At 36.2% G+C, this 19,486-nt stretch overlaps 3 protein-coding genes across 3 annotated transcripts; 1 reads left to right on the forward strand and 2 right to left on the reverse strand.

Moving 5' to 3' along the window:
- Positions 1–1,371: 1,371 nt before the first annotated feature.
- Positions 1,372–7,602, reverse strand: LOC120325465 (uncharacterized). The gene is made up of 6 exons (XM_078115761.1): positions 7,533–7,602; positions 6,582–6,794; positions 5,139–5,333; positions 3,791–3,961; positions 2,932–3,070; positions 1,372–2,610 (listed from the first exon to the last, which is right to left on the reverse strand). Exons 1-6 carry the CDS (start codon positions 7,600–7,602, stop codon positions 1,770–1,772), a joined length of 1,629 nt encoding a protein of 542 aa, XP_077971887.1. The 3' UTR covers positions 1,372–1,769.
- Positions 7,603–15,027: 7,425 nt separating this feature from the next.
- Positions 15,028–16,456, forward strand: LOC120325464 (large ribosomal subunit protein uL1m-like; the record flags this gene model as incomplete). Its single annotated transcript, XM_039391576.2, has 1 exon — positions 15,028–16,456. A coding segment is annotated over one exon (843 nt), but the record flags the coding sequence as incomplete, so codon positions are not given.
- A 327-nt stretch (positions 16,457–16,783) lies between these two features.
- LOC120345452 (E3 ubiquitin-protein ligase RNF14-like) lies at positions 16,784–19,257 on the reverse strand. The gene has a single exon (XM_039414907.2). It carries the CDS (start codon positions 19,037–19,039, stop codon positions 17,636–17,638), a length of 1,404 nt encoding a protein of 467 aa, XP_039270841.2. The 5' UTR covers positions 19,040–19,257; the 3' UTR covers positions 16,784–17,635.
- Between the last annotated feature and the right edge of the window lie 229 nt (positions 19,258–19,486).

Below are 19,486 nucleotides of genomic sequence, written 5' to 3' on the forward strand. Positions count from 1 at the left end.
CTATTGTCACTCTATTTTTATTCCCATTATTCAAAACTTCATGCTGCTTTTCAACCATGTATTTATTTATCTGTCTTGCACATTTGATAGGTTTTTGGTGATTTTTTGCATTTCTGACAGCGAGCGATGTCTCCCATAGATTTTGACTTGTATATTTCTATGCTATATAGGAATCTCAGACCCAAAATATACAGAATTTGAGATCAGCTTTATTTATATATATTTACTTGTAAGGCTAATCCTGGCGATTTCTCAGCTACCATAATCGTATACGAACATTTGAAACATCTATCAGAGACGGAGGAGGTCGTTGGGATTCTATTACATTTAATTTTATCTACCTGAATTTTGCTGTCTTATTTCGAGCGCAACACTTATTTTACTCCATGCAAATTATCCACTGATTCAAGCAATTATTTGGCTTTTATCATTTTAAATTGAGTTATAAGAACTGCCCGATTTTGAATCGTGTCCATATTTTTTGTACAATCGTATTATTTCTATTTGATTTTTTGGTGGGTGGGCACGTACTTGTACATTTTTTAACTTTATTTTATATTATGCTCGCCTTCCAGGTATCTCTGTATTTGTTGTTTGTTTACTTTTTTGTATTGTTCTGTATTTGTTGTCTGTTTACTTTTTTGTATTGTTCCGTTTTAGTCAGAGAGCCGAAATAAAATGATTGATTGATTTATTTATTACTCATTCTGACACTGCTTTTATCTAACTCACTAGTTCGCACTTGTTTAAGCCAATTTAATAAACACAGCCCGATCATGTCTGTTTCGACGTAAACAGTTTTAAATTAGAACCTACCGCACCTGCATTTTGTTTGTAACACAAGTCAGACGCCCGAACGCTGGAACGATAACACGTTCGTGTTTTTATCTTTTTTTGTAATATGTTTGTGAGTGTAATATCATGGGTGAACAGGCACATGTATTTATACGTGTTTTAAACCCTACTCGAGGTTTTGCCTGTTTTCCCATTATTCAGTGTGTTTGTTTTATGTGTTCATTACTTGTTATGTGTATGTTTTTTTGGGTAAATCAAAATAAAGATTATTATTATCCCGACCCGACCAAAGTGACTACTATAGTTACTTTGTACCCGACTAAAATGGCCATGCCCCCCACCGCCATCTCCCTGTTGTTCCCTACTAAAATCCCTACTGCACACGTTGCATAGGTACCGGTACTGCAAATCATTTTTCCTATTTATCCTGATAAAGAGGTGAACCAACGAATGTGCAGTCAATGGTCAATAATATTGTAGTTATTTTTTTTCAAATTACGTTAGTGTTGAAATTATTTGTGAAAAAAGTCTCTCAAACGTCAAAATATAATCGGATTTGAAAGGTAAAATAGAAGAGAATTTATAATTGAAACGACTAGGATTGACGTAACTAAACATTTACGGTAAGAATTAATATGTTGATATTTCCCTATAATATACAATGCTTTCAAGTCAAGTTTTTTTTTTTCCAATCAGTAAAAATAAATCCTACACGATTTACGAGAAAAAATAAAGCACTCGGTTTGAACTGCCGTTGAAGGAAATCCAAAAGAAATCAAATTTGATTATCGAGAAACGAGGTATTTTGGTTTCGCACTGCTGTTATTGTCGGAAAGAATGATTCGCGAATTAATGAACCGGCATTGCTGTACAGAATATAATGGATATTGGAGATTATATTAGACAAGGTGATCCTCACTTCAACTGGATTACTTGATGAAAATGTTCAGGCATTTGGTAAACATAACAATTTTTTACTCAAAACATTTATCAATCACTTCGTAAGAGTTGTTCGGCGATATTATATCTTGGTTCCTATGGGAAGCCTTCTGACGATTGTTCAGTTTATTAGCTGAGCTCGAAGATCCACGAAGTGCCTCTTCTACCATATCAGTTGTATAAGACTCGTATTGGGAAATCCACTCCTCCCCGTTTGCAGTTAGATTTAGTATATCGCGACTCTCGGTGATATGTTCCGTCAGGGATTTTGAGAATCGTTGAGATCCGTTGGTCTCCAGCCCACAGCACGGCGATGTGTCATCAGCAGAGAAGTAACGTTTCTTCTGCATTTGTGAATAATTGAGTGAACCGTATAATACATTATCTTTAATCTCTGGGCCGTAATGACTGGATTCCACGTTCAAGTTACGATCATTCTCACTGGTAAGACTCTTGTTCGTTGTAACAGTAGCTGGATTTGGCATTGTAGGTTGCTTTACTAATTCAGAAGAACTGGCAACACTGATTGGCTCGTACAGAATATCATCCATAATTTCGCCGTTTAATTTCTGATTTTGTACGCATATTGCGAGATTTTCTATTCCGATGTTTTTGATGTCTAGTTTCTTTTGATGACCTATTTTTTCTATGGATTGATTCGAACTTAGTGCCTTCCAGGATATGACGTCGTAGGCTTGGTTGACCGAACCATTTAATTCGTATTTGATTTGTTGTTTCCAAACCCCATCAATCTCACAGTAATTGTTTTGCTGGTCAGTATTCTTTTGATGATTCAATTTCTTTCCATCATATAAATGTTGTTGGCTTGATTTACCGTTGGCTTTGAGGGGCTTATCGTTGGCTCGAGCTTTATTTCTAAAAAATAATAAAATGTGGCGTTTGTTTTGATCTCGCTGACTATACTATTTGTCTTTTAACGACACATTGGCTTAATTTGAAAGTTCTCCTTCGATTTGTGCTGCTTAAATTTACTCTGAGTCAACGTTTCAGCCAAGATGATTGGCAATTGTACCGGCGTTACTTCAAATAAAAGTGCATAAAACAAAAATGACTCGATTGTTAAAGCAATTGCCAAATGTTTAAAAAGTTTTGCACTTTTACTGCCTGATGAAAAGGTTTTTCATGCTCAGCTTTATTGTTTTGATTTTCCATTACACAACAATCCTAATTAGTTACCTTTTTATCATCAACAGTACTCCAATCAAAATTACAGTTGCTAAAAATGCCCAGCAGAATCCACCGACAGCAAGAGGAATAGCTAAGTTACAATCGCAGTTTTTGGAAGACGACTGAAGAGGTATCCTTGTTACAGGCTCTAGAAATGAACGATAATAGTATGGTATTTAGTATGGTGAGAAAATAAACTACTGATTACTGACTGATAATATATATATATATATTAAAAATGTTATCCATCAATTTATCGTTTTGGGGTCTTGAAATTTTCAGTCATTTTTCTTCACAAAAAATTAATTTGCGTGTTTTTTTATAATTGTACGTTATAAAGTATATTTTTGGTTTTATCTCCTTCAATCTTTGCTTCATTAAAATAATAGTCATTGTTAGTTCGCCATGTAGATTATTCTGTATCGGAATAATGCTTAAATTTCTATTCGCGTGATGAAGTACATCAAAGGTTTTACTTTGCCTCCGCTATGTAAGTCGACGAAAGGAATTTCCATAAATGGATCGTACATTTTAGACATTGTTTTTGACTGGTCGTAGACACGAAGTAGAGATATGGATCGCTTAAAAAAATGATTTCTCCCAATTTGTTGGACTATTTATCCATAAGAGACAGCCCCCTTAATTATTCAGGTGAAGACTCATTGTCTCTTGTCTGATTACCATCCAGTCTATCTAATTTAAAATACTCGGACAGAAGGAAAGCGGAAATCTCAGATGGCTATTACTCGTATTCGCTTCAAGATTTTTGGTGTTTAACTGATCGTGATCTTAATTAAAGCAAGTCTGTCTCATTCACATTTGTTCATCGCAATACTCACCAATTGGTTACTAAAAACGTAATCATTACCATCTGCCGTTGTTGTTTCTGTCAAAAATCCTTCGATGGTCGATGTTTCATTTGGAATCACAGTGGATATTCCGATCGTTGCAGTGCTGGTTTCTGGTATGGTCGATACTGTTACGATACTCGTGGAAATATACGGAGATGTAGTCCGCGGAGAAGGTGTCGTGGGTTTTACTGTAATGAGATAGAAATCGTAAAACGAAACTTATACGTTGTAATACAAGTCAGATTGTAATTATGTGCATTATCCATATCAACACATAATTATGGCGGATCATATTGTTAAATTATGTGTGCTCAATATTTGAAGTGTTGCGTTAGTTCGCTTATACGCATATGGTGGAAGCTGAATTCGATGACCGTATGGTCGTATCGCTCCATCCTGTCCATAGCAAAACAATTTTATTGCTATTCTATCCGATTAAAGAGTCCAGCTGCACACTAACACAAATGTATTTCTGTTTGCTTCATTGTTGTAAACTGCTTGTCTGTGGAAGTCTGACTCTGGTCAGACGAAACGTTACAGAAATACATTTGTTTTAGTGTGCAGCTGGACTCTTTAATTGGATAGAATAGTCATGTGTATTCCAGCTACAGTATCCTTGCAGTATACGCATACGGATCCACTAGCATAAAGGCATAGAGAAAAGATAGGAAGTTAGTCTCGCGCAACCCAACTCAAATTTAACTTTATTGCCGTTGCTATATTTTATTGATGATTGTATTTTTTGGTTGACGAAATAATAAAATCTTTTTCTCCTATACGATATCGAAACAATAGGAAAAACGACTAATGTTGAAAATGACGCTTTTTATTGCTGATAGCGAAACTGATAACTATACATAAGTCAATACATCACAGACGTTTTGCGGAAATAATTAGGAGTATGAATTGATACATTGAATCGCTGCTTTGTATGCTATCTGGCTGCAATAAAAAAGGGGGGTTTAGGACAGCTACATATAATGTTTACAGTTCGAGACGCTTCACTATTCGATGACCTTTTGTTAATTATTTTCAACGCACGGCAGGCAACTGCTCCATTTTCCATCGCACGCCAAGATTTAGCTGAACAAAATAAAGATGTTTTGCGGGCGAGTTGCCCCGTGGCTAGCTTTTTGAAAATAGATAAGTTGACGTATAAGTTTCCATGACACATGCCAGAAACGTAATCGGCGCAAATCTCTAACGGTAGGAAAATTATTTTATCTTTCTTTGATTCGCATTGATATTTTGTATAAGTATAACCATTAATGATGCCATATTAGGAAGTCACATTTTATTTTGTAAATGTTTAATACCCCATCCCTTGTCCTTTTCTGAGCATAAGTGATGCTGTTTTCATATTACCTGTGTTAATATCGTAGTAGTGATAAGTCATGTTGAATCCAATTGGAATAGGATTGTCTTCGCACTTTCCGTTCTCACTTTTGAAGACAACTTGGAAATCTCCTTCAGCTGTACATTTAACGTTATCACTTTGACAAATGTAATGTTTGTAGTATATCAATACGAAGCCCGACTTTTGGTCCTTGCTTGCTTTAACTACAAAAAACAACAAACATATGGGGTAATGGATGTTTCACCAATTTCCTTGTTTATTTCCGTAATAATTACAAATCAGCAATAAGTTAACAATGACGTAACGATTGGAATTTATCCCGCTGCTCAGACACTTCTTTCGCTCAGACAAATATTCAGGGTGTGGCTTTTGGTAGTTTTGCATGTTGTTCGTCAGTTTTTCGATGTGTTTCCAGTAAGTAGTTGTAAATCAAGTGTCTTTCGAGGGACTTTAGTTTAGTTATAATAGTCCAAAATTGATACCGCAAACGCTGCGGTAGACCAGCCTAAAATTAGCCATCAGTATCTATAAGCGGCACGTGGTTAGGGCTGGGCATTTCGAATCGAATATTCGAATCGAATAGTAAATTATTCGAATCGGTTCAGAGCTAAATTTCGAATCGCCGCCATCTTGTTTTTATCTTTCCGCTTAATGGTCGAGGTGAATTCCCCAATTTTTTTTTCATTGGAGTCATATTTTTTTAACGAAATTCTAACATATGACTATTTTCTGTAGTGAGTTATTGATAAAACGTGTTTGTTATTCTGTGTGAACGCTCAGTAATCTATCTGAGTGGTTTATTCTATGTTTTCAGTAATTCATTTGTTGAGAGGACCAATTACTATATTAAAGTCGCTTACGATTATATATTTTCAAGTATTCGAGATTCGATTCGATTCGAAAAAAATTATTCGATTCGATTCTGAAATCACAAGGTATTCGAAAATGCCCAGCCCTACACGTGGTCTGTCATTGTTTTGAATAAAAACGATAGTTCTGAACATGTGAGACGGTTTGTAAGCGCTAACTCTCCAAAATACCCTCAAAATCAGCGTTGAAAATTTTGCAAAGATATAGTATAGGGAGAATCTTTCAGGGGTCAAGGGTTGGGCAAACGTCCATTTTTATTGATGCAATATCGTTGAAAAGATATTCATTTTTCCTGTGGAATGAGAGTTTCAAGACAAATACGCGTTGAGGTCTTCAATATGCTGGATGGAAACTAGAAATCGCGGATGCCGTAAGACATAAGTAGTCAGTTCTATTTCTAAAAGACCACACAAAGCGGAGTGACACGATTGAAACTAACGAGACGGGTTGGTAGCACGAAAGTCATATTGGGGATGGTGAGATGCGTATCAAAATAGGAGTGGCAAAATACAGTCGATGTGTGTCGCAATCGCGATATAATTGATTGTCTTGAGAGGACAGGCGAATTTTTTATTACTTACATCCTGGCAGAGTAAGAGTCGCAGACCGACACGGCAAGTTGATGAATGTGACATTTATTACTAAAATCTGATCGTCGTCAGAAGGTGAGAGGTATAGCGTACATTCCACACATTCCCCATACTTGCTGTGAGGGTAACCAGGCGATGCAAACCATCCATAATCCTCGGATTGGCCAAGCTGACAACTGTTGCTATAACCGCCGCATTTCTTACCTGAAATTATTAAAATGTTTTTTTTTTATCTGCGGAACCACCAGTTATGTTGTGTGGCAAAGGGTATTTTGTGGGACCTCCTGAAGTATGCGCACCAAGATGGCGCACAACCTGAACTCGGGTTGTGTACCAGGTTAGGGTTCAGGTTATGCGATATCTTGGTGCGCATACTTCCATTCCATGGAGTACCATTTTGTGCATCCCAATCAAAACATAAAGTTAGTTCCAATGTCAAGGTTTTAAAACAGTATTTTAAAAGTTGCATATTAGAATTTTGGATGCCACTATTGGAACACCAGATTTAGAACTGTGGTACGGTTTTTAGTATAAATCTATTAAAAATATGCCAAACCGCCACTTGTTTTTGTAAACTGTGCGCAAATATATATATCAAAGTGGTTAGACTGAGAGTGATGCTGTTCGAATGTATATTTATGGACTAAATGTTGTTCAACCCTATTGTATTAATAGAGTATGTAAATTCAATGTATAGTAAGTAGTCCTATTTTATAATAATGGACCTATTCCCTTGATAAATCGTTAGCCTGGAAATGGGGTATTTACTACTTTTCATTTAACTTACATACTATTAATACAAAGAGGTAAAATAACATTGAAGTCCAAGTTACTTCTACATTCGCAAGTTCATGTATCTTACCCAATAAATGGTAAACTAACCCCATACTCGAATGAACGAATATAAAAATCACATTTAGTATTTCCTCTATCATAACTTACCTTCGACACGGCATAGCAGCAAATGCAACAAACAAACAACCAAATATGAATAGATGTTGCTTAGTCGCATTGTAATAAATTTTAGCCTAGGAATTATATAACTGGAAAGCACAAGAAGCAAAAATGATAGCAATTTCTTTTTCGTATAATGACGTGATACGACGCTCACTCGTGTCGTTTACTTCGAACAAGACTATATAAAAGCAGCCCTTGATATCTAACGATATCTTAATTAGAATTCGGTTGGAAACCAAAGACTTATCGATCGAAGGTTAGGGGATCCTCCAAAACAGTGGTCTTACTCCATAGTGACACCGTGTGTCCCATCACTAATTAATTTATCACTCGCTAACTATACGACATAATCCATTTAACATAAATAGGCTTCTGATCCATGCTATGATGAATGCACATGCATAATCTGCAGCAGATCCAATCTCACTTTCGTGAGATATCGCGTGCATCTAACATACAGACAGACAAATACCTATCAACATACTTACCGATTAAGATCGATAAGTAATAATCTCTCTAAAGACTTACTTCGCTGTCAAAGTTATTCGAGGTATACAAGCGGGGAGGTGGAGTGGGCATATCCCCCAGGCTCCCTGGCTACGCCTATGTCTACTACTCCATAGCTGTTTCTCTGATCGTATTGACCTTCATTGCTTTTCGCGTCCATAGGTATTTGCTAATGCGTAATTCTACATAATGATTCTTCATATTCTCAGCGGCTCTTTAGCGGTAGCCCGTTTCACATTTTGTAAAAAAATTTTATGAGCTTCTACTTCACTGTAATAAGGCTATTTTTCGAAATTCATCTAATTTTATATAGCCGCCAAAGCACGATCAAATGTTTCTAAACAATTTTCTAAACATGTTTCTAAACAAATTTATTCTACCTTTTCACTTCAAGCCAAATATGATCAAGTTTACAATATTTTAAACGGTTGAAAGAACTAGCCTACATCTGCTGATACCGAGTGACTACTGACGATAAAAAATAAATCTAAAAGTTTCACCAGCCAATTTTTACTAACGAAACACTGCACAAATCGGTACTCCCGTATTGTGTGTACCAGGTTAGGTTTACGGCCTAATTTTTTTCCGATTTTAGTTCTATTACGCGTTCGGGGACTGTCTGTATTAGCCAAGTAAATATACCCCCTGCCCACAGACTTCCGTCCCTTTACACAACTTGATGTAAAGTAGGCGAACAAAATTAGTTACCTGAATATTGGTACACACACTTCTGGAGCGCCCACAAATCTATATCAAATTATAATTCTAGAAATACACAAATTTATATATTTTCAGTTCAATGTTTACTTATTCCGCTTCATGTAAACATGGCCATATGTTCGCAAAGATAAAGCGAATCGCAAAGAAAATATAAACATTTCAGTTTCTACTAGTAAAATGAAAACCCTGTGTTAGGACAGGATTTACATATATATCCCGAGGGAGAGAAAAGTCGATGAGACGGCTTAATAATATGGCGAACCACGGGCCCTCGCCCAGTTACCAGTCCATGTCGGATATGGGATTATTTAGCCAGTTATTTGTTTTCGGAAGCATGGGCTTAATGGTAGAGGAATTCGTAACCGGCCAGTGGCTACGTGAATAACCCTAAGGCGGCTAGGAGTCGAGCAATCCTCTCGCACATGACTATCCTCGCATGGGAATCGAACCTGCGAACCCAAGCAGGGTAATCACGATGCGCCACACCGCTAAGTATTAAAACTGTAATCCTTTTTTACGAACTTGCAACATATAGTCTAAATAGCTCTTGGCAATTTACTGGTCGTCGTCAGAGACTAGTCTCTTTTGTTTCTGAGTGAGTGCGCGTTTAAGCAAATTTACCTAAAAAATTGAGATCAATCGCAACAATACCAAAAGACGTAGCTAGCGCTTAGTATGACCAAAATTATTGTTAAATTCACTTTAAAAAATCTATGGCAATAAATGAAAGAAAAATTATGTAATGATATCCAAGTAAAATGATTTAATGAAGTGATACCACAAAGACTGGAAGGTACTCCCGAATTATGTGAACCAAGATGGCGGACACCGGAACGTAGCATGTGTACCAGGTTAGTTCCAAATTCTCTAATTTTCGTTCTATTACGAGTTCGGGGATTAGCCAAGTGGATCCCGTAGTATTTGTACCTGAGATTATGGCATAACGCTATCCTGGTATACATACTACGTTCCGGTGCCCGCCATCTTGGTTCACATACTTCGGGAGGACCGTCTGGAAATCCAAACAATTCCATTTATTTATTACTCCAAGCCGCAAGGTTTGTGTGAAAACACAACCGCAAATAAATAAACAAATATTATGGACTACGAAAAAAAAGATTCGCAAGATGGGCGTCCTTTTGCATAACATGTGTACAAAAACAGATTTAAAAATATGGGAATTTCACTTTTGGAAAACCAGTGTGCAGTTTCGTTTTGCGTCCATCGACCAATATTTGTGTAAAAAATCTCGAAGTGAAAGGGAATAATATTTGTTTAAATATTACCATTTTACCGTGATAAATAACGATTTTATCTTAAAATCGAGCGACATATGACAAAAAACAAATATTTATATATATATTACCACATCAATAATGTCGGTATTGTGTAAAATTCCATTTCACTCAGCTAATGATATTGAACACGGGCGAGAAATGACGACGAAAAATGAAAATGAAGTCAATATTTGTCTCACGACAGGTAAGTGTTAGATATCAGTGGTTTTTTGTACATAACCTTGTTCAGAAAGAAAAACGTGAATGAGCGTTGCATATGAAACTGAAGACCACGAGCTGTGATCCTACCGCGTTTCCCCGGAAATGAAACCTAGCCTAGAAAAGAGACCTAGCCTGAAAATAAGACCTAGCCTAAAAATATAACCTATTCTGAAAATAAGACCTAGCCTAAAAATATAACCTATTCTGAAAATTAGACCTAGCCTAAAAATATAACCTAGTCTGAAAATAAGACCTAGCCTAAAAATATAACCTATTCTGAAAATAAGACCTAGCCTAAAAATATAACCTAGTCTGAAAATAAGACTTAGCCTGAAAATAAGATCTAGCCTGAAAATAAATCATATATATGTTTCAAAAATGATTTTAATATAAGCCCTTCCCTAAAGATAAGACCTAGTCGATGACGCATTTTTTTTTAAATGAAAACATGTTACCTATAAGTAAATGAATACCGGTTTTCATATTTTGTATATTTGAAAATCTGGTAATTCTCTACTTTATAATTTTGTTTTTGATAAATGAAAATAAAATAAATCCCCCAAAATAAGCCCCAGTGTTGTTTTTCGAAAGAAAATTGAAATAAGACCCTGTATCATTTTCGGGGAAACACGGTAGCTTGTATAACGGCATAAATTTCGACGAAGACATCGATGTATTGAACTAAATAATCATCCGCTTCTCATACCTTGTGTGGGTGGGTCCAAACAAGGTTCTGGAGATGACACAAAAGACGGGTTGTCCCATTATACGCATATATACTCCTGTGATTGAAAGTATGCCTATTTTACACACCTTTGGCTTTATTAGAATACAGCGTGCAGAATGATTTTTAATTAGAAAAGACTATTTAATCTACATATATATATATATACTTGATATAACAGTATTTCACTGTAATGCGTAACATCGTGCGTGAGAATAGCGATAAATTTTTTAGAAGCCGTTCATTATGTTCTCCAGATTCAAATCAGGAACGAACGGATTCGAATAATGGTGGCTTCGGGCAAATCAACTACTTGATCGTGGGAGTTGGAGCGCCTGTGTTACTAATCGTCATTATTGCAGTTATTTATATTGTCATGCAACAACAAAGGTTAGTTATATGGATTGTGTTATATATATCAGGAGAGAGCGAAAAACTATGATGGTTCGACGGTTAGCGCATCATACTAAGCGTTAGAAAAACATTTACCATTGCATCTCTGGCTACCCTGGTCGGGTTCGCAGGTTTAAAGAATAGGTATATATGTCTGAGGAGGTCGCTGGATCTTTTGTACAAAATCCTCGCCACTAATGCAAAAATGTGAGATTTGGGAAATTTTTAAAATAATAAAATAGTAATTATCAAGTTAGAGTTGGGGTCAGAAATAATTTGAATATCCTGCACAATCTGCATGCCTAGGCCTCGCGGGAACTGGATAATTGCTATTTTTTAAATTATTTTATGCGGTGGCAGGGGGTGTTTTTTATTGGCGGGACTTTGTTCAAAAGATCTGTTTTTTTTATTACGCGCCATGCAATGTAGCGGTGGCGTTTGATAGCCGTTCGATTGAGCCACCGGATTAAATATTTCTTGTCTTTTCCCCGAAATAAATGTGAAACTCGTATTATACGAAGTTGCCAGTGGCTTTGACACCTCTATTCCCGGTTCTCAACAAGGCACAATAATCTTCTAACAATTCTAATTTAGTCTTCAATATCGTACGCGTCGAACAAGCCGTTTTCCTAAATTTACCCTTATATTGTCATAAATGATGGCTATGTTAAGGGGGAAGTGCAGGAATGCTTATTGATAATTAAAAATGAAAGTATTTCACAGGCGGCGACGGGCTGAGGCAACACCCGACGTTTCTTTCAAAACATGTAATACCAACGAAAGCGAAAATTCTGTATCGGCAATGCAGCGCGAGGAAGATTTAACCATCGGATGTGACGCCAAGAAGAATGATATTTGTGAGATGCAGACAATTTGCTGACGAGTATTGTAATCGAAATGCTGATAGAAGGAATGCTGTTCCACACTCTAGAGAGTTTTTAGTCGACAAGGATAGCGGTACCACTAAACATTTACCTATATACAATTTTCAAAGTTCATTATCGAGTAGAAATCACTAAATTTTAGCACCTGTGCCACTATTTAAAGTGGACTTTTTAAACAGATGGATTGCAATAATGATCAACTTTTGGGACGAACGCCGTAAAACTTTCGAGGAGGTCTCGCGGGCCGCAGTCCGAGAAAACCCCAAAGTGATCGAAACATCGCGAGTTTACTCACTTCAAATATATTTAGGAATGAGAGTTTATCGTTCTAATCAGTTTTTCAGGGAAACTATATAAAGCCTTTAGTTATTTCAAAAGTTATTTCGTGGTATTTTCGGTTTTTGGTTTTGTAATGTCGCTTAAAATTATATTCTTTCGTGACGGATAGTACTTGAAAACACACCAAACACTGTGGTTTAACGTTGTTGTGGGTAAGGAAATACGTTTCCTCTCGGTTTGCTTTGGTCACCTTTTTTCTACACTCATTGTATGATGAATTGTTATATTTGAAAAAAATTATTACTTGTAGCGCGAGCAGGCCTATAGTGCTACCGTCAAAAAACAACCAAGTCCGTCCAAGTTGGGACTTCAGACCCAGATAATAAAAAAATGCATCACACTGCTGCGGTTTGTCACTGCTGTCACGCGACCAACGCTTGAACATAGAGGAGTGTTTCGACTAAAATAAAGGCAAAAAACGTCTCTTTAAATAGGGAGTTACTTGATGCTAGCTCATCTCATGGGCTTGTTCCTGTCTGCACAAGACGATTCATTCTTCTTTTACCGATCACAGGACAGCCTTTTACTGAATCACTTTTATGTGTTTACTCTGGTCGCGTACCACCGATAAAACTTCTTTTTGGGTTTGGGCCAAAGACAATTGAAACGCGCTATGGGAGTATTTTAACATAGCACAACATCCATTTTATACCTTCGTGCAAACTTGCAACGTATTACTTTTATGTAGTAAGAACGTATTAATTGCGTGCAAAATCGCGAAAGCATTTGCGTCTTCTGTCGTCAGAGCTAAAAGGCTTTAATCATCGTTTCGTTTTAGGTGGGAAGTAGCGGTCGAGGGCAATCTCAAGACAGCGAATACACGGTATGGAAGATATATAAAGCGTTGTCGCAATATTTTAGTCAACTCAAAAATTAATTGTTAGGATAATTCAAAGCTGCTCGCGTACCACTCGAAAAGCTTTCGCGTACCACTAGTGGTTGAGAACCACTGCCATGTAGATGATATAGGCACTGTCGTGGCGTTTATATGAACAACAAATGAAATTCCGTAATTTTAACAAACATCAATCCCGGCATAGAGAGACATAGAGATTAGGAAAAAGGCTAGGTTTTCAGTTGGAATAGTTTGAAATTAAATCAAAATTGTTCTGCTAATAAATACAAATATCTGCCAATGGTTTAGTAGTCTACGCTAAAATTGTTCGGCATGTGATGGCGGGCCGCAGTTTGGACCACCCTGATCTAAAAAATCATGCAGCTGACATTTTGAATATTTATTGGTCGATGCCGATAAATTACAGATAATACTGATACATCGATGCCTCTAGTTTTAATTTTAATTATTATAACTCTCATTTTGCTCCTGATTTATTATTTACGATGTTTACGATTAATCACGCTGCGTCGTGAACCGCTGGGGTAAATGAAGCGGTTTGTTGACCTTTGCCATTCGGCTTGGAAGGCCTTGAAGTGTTTGCATGTTTTCCGTGTTCTTCCAGTATTGTTTCTATTTGACTGTTAATTTTCAGGTTATCTATATTAATTTAGCCAAGAGTAAAATATATAATAACAAGGGTTAACAAATACTGTTAATAAATACATTGATAGACGTACAAGCAAATATGGAGGTAAAATAGACAGCTAGATCTGATTTCTGTATTTTTCATAATCATACTTCTGTACTTATCCTTTTATTCCTGAGGAAGAAAGGCCCATAAGATTGCCTTTCGTCCGATTGCTAGTTCATCTCCGGTTAGGAATGCCCAGTTATTACTTTGAAATGCATTGTCAGATGCTTTTCCTCATTTTGCTATTCATATTGGGGGTTTGATATTTGATTTGTAAAACACAAAGAGGCTTATGTCAAATTAAACTTAATCTCGTATTTGAAAGTATTTTCAAATTGGATTCAACTGTGTTCTGGTGTTATTTCTCCAATCCTGTCTCCAATTTAGTGCCTCATTTTTCTCTGTTAACTTTTATTGATGGGGCAGTAGAGAGAGAGAGAATTTATTGTTTCGTCAAACCAGAAACCACATACAATATATATATGATAGCAAAATGAGAAAAATTAGGTTTCGGTAGATGACAGGGGGGTAACAGTCATCTGAGTCGGTTACCACCCAAAGCAAGCACACGAATAAATAAATTAATAACACAGGTCTGCAGGTTCTGTAATATTGCAGTATTAGGTTGTCACCTTCAATTAGAATGATTGGATACTATAATCTCAAATGGCTCATGCACTAATTACACTGTTACAGCATTAGATAGAATATTTCAGAAGGCTTGGTCTTCACTTGAAGAAATAAGGGAATTTTACTGTGGAAAATCATGTCGGCAGCTTGGCGTTGCACAGCCTTGCACTCTCGAGTTACTACAGGATTTCTGGAATATTCTGGCATAAAATCGATACTTTCATTATTGGGAAAAACCACACAATATAAAAATGATTGCAATCAAAATTCTTCAACGATACCGTACCGAAGAGAAAGTTCCATTGCAGTAATAAATGTTATTTTGGACCCAAAAAGAAATTAATAGTGAAACGTAAAGCTCCCACTAAAGAAGTCAATAAGCTATTGAAAACACCTGTAGACGATGTCTATTTAGCAGATCTTTACGAACCAAAGGTTTATGATATTTTAGAAGCGATTACAACCTTGAAAAGATATACAGAGCTGGATTTTTCTGACCCTGATTCAATTGTTAAGCTCAATATGCAACTTCACCCTGCCCCCATGAAAAAGGGTCGGCATCAGCAGATATTTTCAGTTGTTGAACTGCCAAATGAATTTAAATACGATAACAAAATATGTGTCTTCACAGAGAATGTTGACATTATCACAGAAGCATTGCAAGAAGGCGCAAGCCGAGCTGGTGGCGATGATATAATACAAGAAATAAGTTTCGGAAAGTTGAAGTTTGATGCCTATGTGACAACGTTAGAGTTTCATAAGTCAAAGTTATTTGGAAATAAAGAAGCCACAATAGCTATTGGAAAATTGATGCCGAAAAGACACAGTGGAATTACTGAAGATATTATTGGAAAACTGCAAGAGTTTAAGACCGGTACAATTATTACAAATTTAAGCAAATCAGAAAATGAGTCATCAGTTGTAGTCGGTCGGATTAACCAAAGTGCAGAAGAGTTATCAGAAAATATTGAATTTGTAATGGAGCTTATAAGAGGAAACCAGAATCCAAAACATCCCCCAATCATAAAAAATGCTCAATTAAATTGCTGTGAAGAACATTTGCCACTAAATATTGATAATGATTCGGATTTAGACTGATTTTGTGTTTGAATTTGACGAATGATTGCGAAAACGGTTTATCTGACACAGGAAGGACCTTTGAAAAGTTCCATCTGGCTGGGATTGACTTCGGATTCCTGTTACATTGAGAATCTACAAATATATTTCTGGAATATTCGAAATTTTGAGTCGTCAGACTTTTAGAAATCTAGAATTACTATTCTTGGCAGCCACTAACGAGAATAATAGTCCACCAAACAACACTAGTTTGGTTGAAGCAGCAGCTTATACTAAATTCCCCTGATTCCCTGAGAGACGTCATTCAAGTGATTGAATACTGATGTGTAAAATATGTTCTTCAGCGCGTGCCCTTGGCAATTAAATCTGATGTATCAAAGCACCAAGTCTTATCATACTGTATTTCTCAAACGTGTTTGCTAATTGCGACTCAAATGCTTTCCTTAGAAGTTACCTTGTTTGAATTTTATAATCCACATTGAAGGGTTGCAGAGAAAAATTATTTATTTTCAGGTTCTCGCAAACTATTGCTCAAAGAATTTGTGAAATAAATAAATACTTTTTATAATTGTTTCTGTAAAATATCTATTTGAAATGAGATTGCATTTGGTGAAATTGCTTGCAAACAGTACGCTAACTTACATTGGCAGAAGGATGCGTTATTACTATTAGTTGTAAGAAGCCCAAACTAGTGACATCTCTGTAAAATCGTAGTTGAATCCTTTGAAAGGTTGATGAAGAAAGTTCAAATTTATTTTCATAAATTACAGCTCTGTCGGCGGTTAGGAAGGAATTTAAAATAATCATTCCTGTATTATGAAATGGAATACGAGAAGGTCAGAATCGAATAAGCTTTTTTAGAGAATATATTTAGACCTTGAACTAGTAATACATCTAACAAATGCCCAATGTAGACAAGTATAAAGTCATGTACTAGCCAAGTCAGAGATATTTATTGACTGAATAAGCACTACATTAAATAAATTACTAAAGAGGTAAAATAAGTGCAGGAATTAGTTGCAACCAATTGACGGGAGGGGGTGTTGATTACTTGAGCTATCAGTCATGGTTTGCAATATGATTAAACAGTCTTAATGATTCTCCTCTCCCTCAGGCTAAATAAATACTTATTATGCCCATCGTCCCGTTAACCAAGTGAATGGAAAATTTATCAGAATTTTTTCCAAGCATAAAATCCATCACTACGATTGAAAGAAGTTGTTCAAAGGCCACATTAAAAACATTTTTATCGATAGCAAGCGACACACAAATATTAATACATTTTGATTCCATGACAATCTGTTGAACTTTTATGGCGAAGTTCTAAATAAATCGATTTAAACAGCTAAATGAAGCAATACAATACTGATAGTTCTAATTCATTATTCAAACAAAACATAAATAGATTCTGAAGAATATCACAATTTTTCTACACTATAAATAAACCAACCAAGATGGCGGACACTGGAGTATGTGTACCAGATTAGGCCATAATTTCAGGTACAAATACTATGGGAGTCACGATCTCGTAATAGGACTATAAGGAAAATTGGAATAGAATTATGGCCTAACCCTACATTCTGGTGTCCGCCATCTTGGTTCACATACTTCGGGAGTACCAAATATTCAGTGCCACTGTGGTGCAAGGTCTACAGCCATATATTGCCTAAATTGAACAGCAAATTTTACTATGACGATTTCTTGTTCATTTTGCTGCATTTAGGTGGGAGACCTAACGCGATAGTAGCACCAAATATTCTTGAGCTTCCCATAAAGTACCAAAGTGTTACCAAAACCAGTCCATATCATCTGGCAAATCATCATTCATATCGACACCCTGGAACAATTTATTAAAGCACCTGCTGTTCATAGTGTTATAATGATCATATGGATTTGCTAAACTGAGGCTCCTCATGCATAGCCAGCAAAAATAGCATTTACATTTATAGCAAGTCATTTTATTACAACCATCTTTCTTTTCTATTGCAGCGCCGCATCCTGGACAATTTTTAGAGTTGTCTGTTAACCATTTCTCGCTCTCTAGATTTTGCATGGTTAATCGTAAAATTTTTGAACCGTATTTTGTTTCAAGTTCCTTTCTTGTTTTGTCGTCTCCGTCTTTATACTTTTCGCAAACATCCCGAAGTGCAGATTGTTTGAGCCTACAAGGCTCAATTCCGTGATACGCTAATTTACAAAAGGGGCAAAAAGAAAACGTACAGACGGAACAGATCCCGATTGTTTCATCAGGTTCAACAACAACTGGACTTTGGCAAGATTTTCTCGGACAATACATTATGTCATTCATAGTATCTAAGGTCGTTTGAAATAACATTTTCTCATATCGTTCAAAGTCTTCATTGCTGACCAGTTCTTTAATTTGAGCAGGGTATGCTTGAGAATCGCACTTATGTTCGGGGCATATTAATGCTTTCATGTTCCCTTCCTTGATTTGGAGATCAAAATATGACTTTATACAGTCTACACAATAGACATGCCCACAGTCCTTAAATTGAATACAATTTTTTCCATATTTTTCTGAAAAACAAACATTACAGTCGAAAATTGTATTATCGAAGGCTTTTTTCATTTGCATTTCATCATATTCCAAAACGAAAGGCAGAATATCCGAAAACCTACCCACGTCTTGCATTACCCTGTGATCCAATTCTTTCATTTTCCTTTTTTCATTCATTTTCTCTTGGTTGATTAAAATCTCCTCAGCAAGCCCAAGAAAATTTAGCAAGTCTTCTTGTAAGAATTGAAACCATGTGTAAAGAATCTCTTGCCCTTGCTGTTCCTCCCAAATTTCATCCAGTTTTCCACAAACATTAGAAAGTTGGGATCGATCCAGCCAGACGCAAGTCAAAGTTATTTTTGGAGGGTTTCTTGACGGGTAGTCGCTTGGAAAAATAAAATTTAGGTTTACAGGTGGAAGATATGAAATCTGATGGGTCGAGTCCACAGGAGCTATAGCTGAAATATCATTACTCGAACTCTCATTCCTTTGAGCGTATTTGCAGGTAAAATTAATTGGAGAATTTTCTATATTTGGTTGAATCGTCAACTTCCCAGATTTGAAAATTGTACCGCAGTCATTCACGGTTTCGCTCTTTAAAATATCCTGGTCTTCAAATATGCTTTCAAGAGCAATCAGTTCATCATTTTGGGCTTCTGCATCATCCACCATAATTGCCTTTTAGTATTTTTCAAGATTCAATTTAAAAGAAAAAATAAACATTCTATAGGACAAAGCTTAATAATTTATACAGCTGGGCTCCCAAGCTAAAATATGAATATTGACATTACTGCATAAACCGATATAAGTAGTTTGAATCCATCCTAACCACTGACCGTGGGTTCCGTAATGGTACAGTACCGGTACCACCTTACTTACAAGTACAGAAGGACGGTATGGTACCGGTACGGTGCTGAATGACAAAATCTAATTACTGACGACTAAACTTTTCTTAAATCATTGGCATATAGACTACCTATTTTACCCGTCATCATTACTAATCTTCATCATCGCATATTTACTTTATCGCATGAACGTTTCTTTTTTTTTTTTTTATAGATAAAATAATAATATAAATCATTACATACAGATGAGACAGTATAAATTCCATATTAAATA

Source organism: Styela clava, chromosome 1, assembly GCF_964204865.1.
Source record: "Styela clava chromosome 1, kaStyClav1.hap1.2, whole genome shotgun sequence".
Classification (NCBI taxonomy): Eukaryota; Metazoa; Chordata; class Ascidiacea; order Stolidobranchia; family Styelidae; genus Styela; species Styela clava.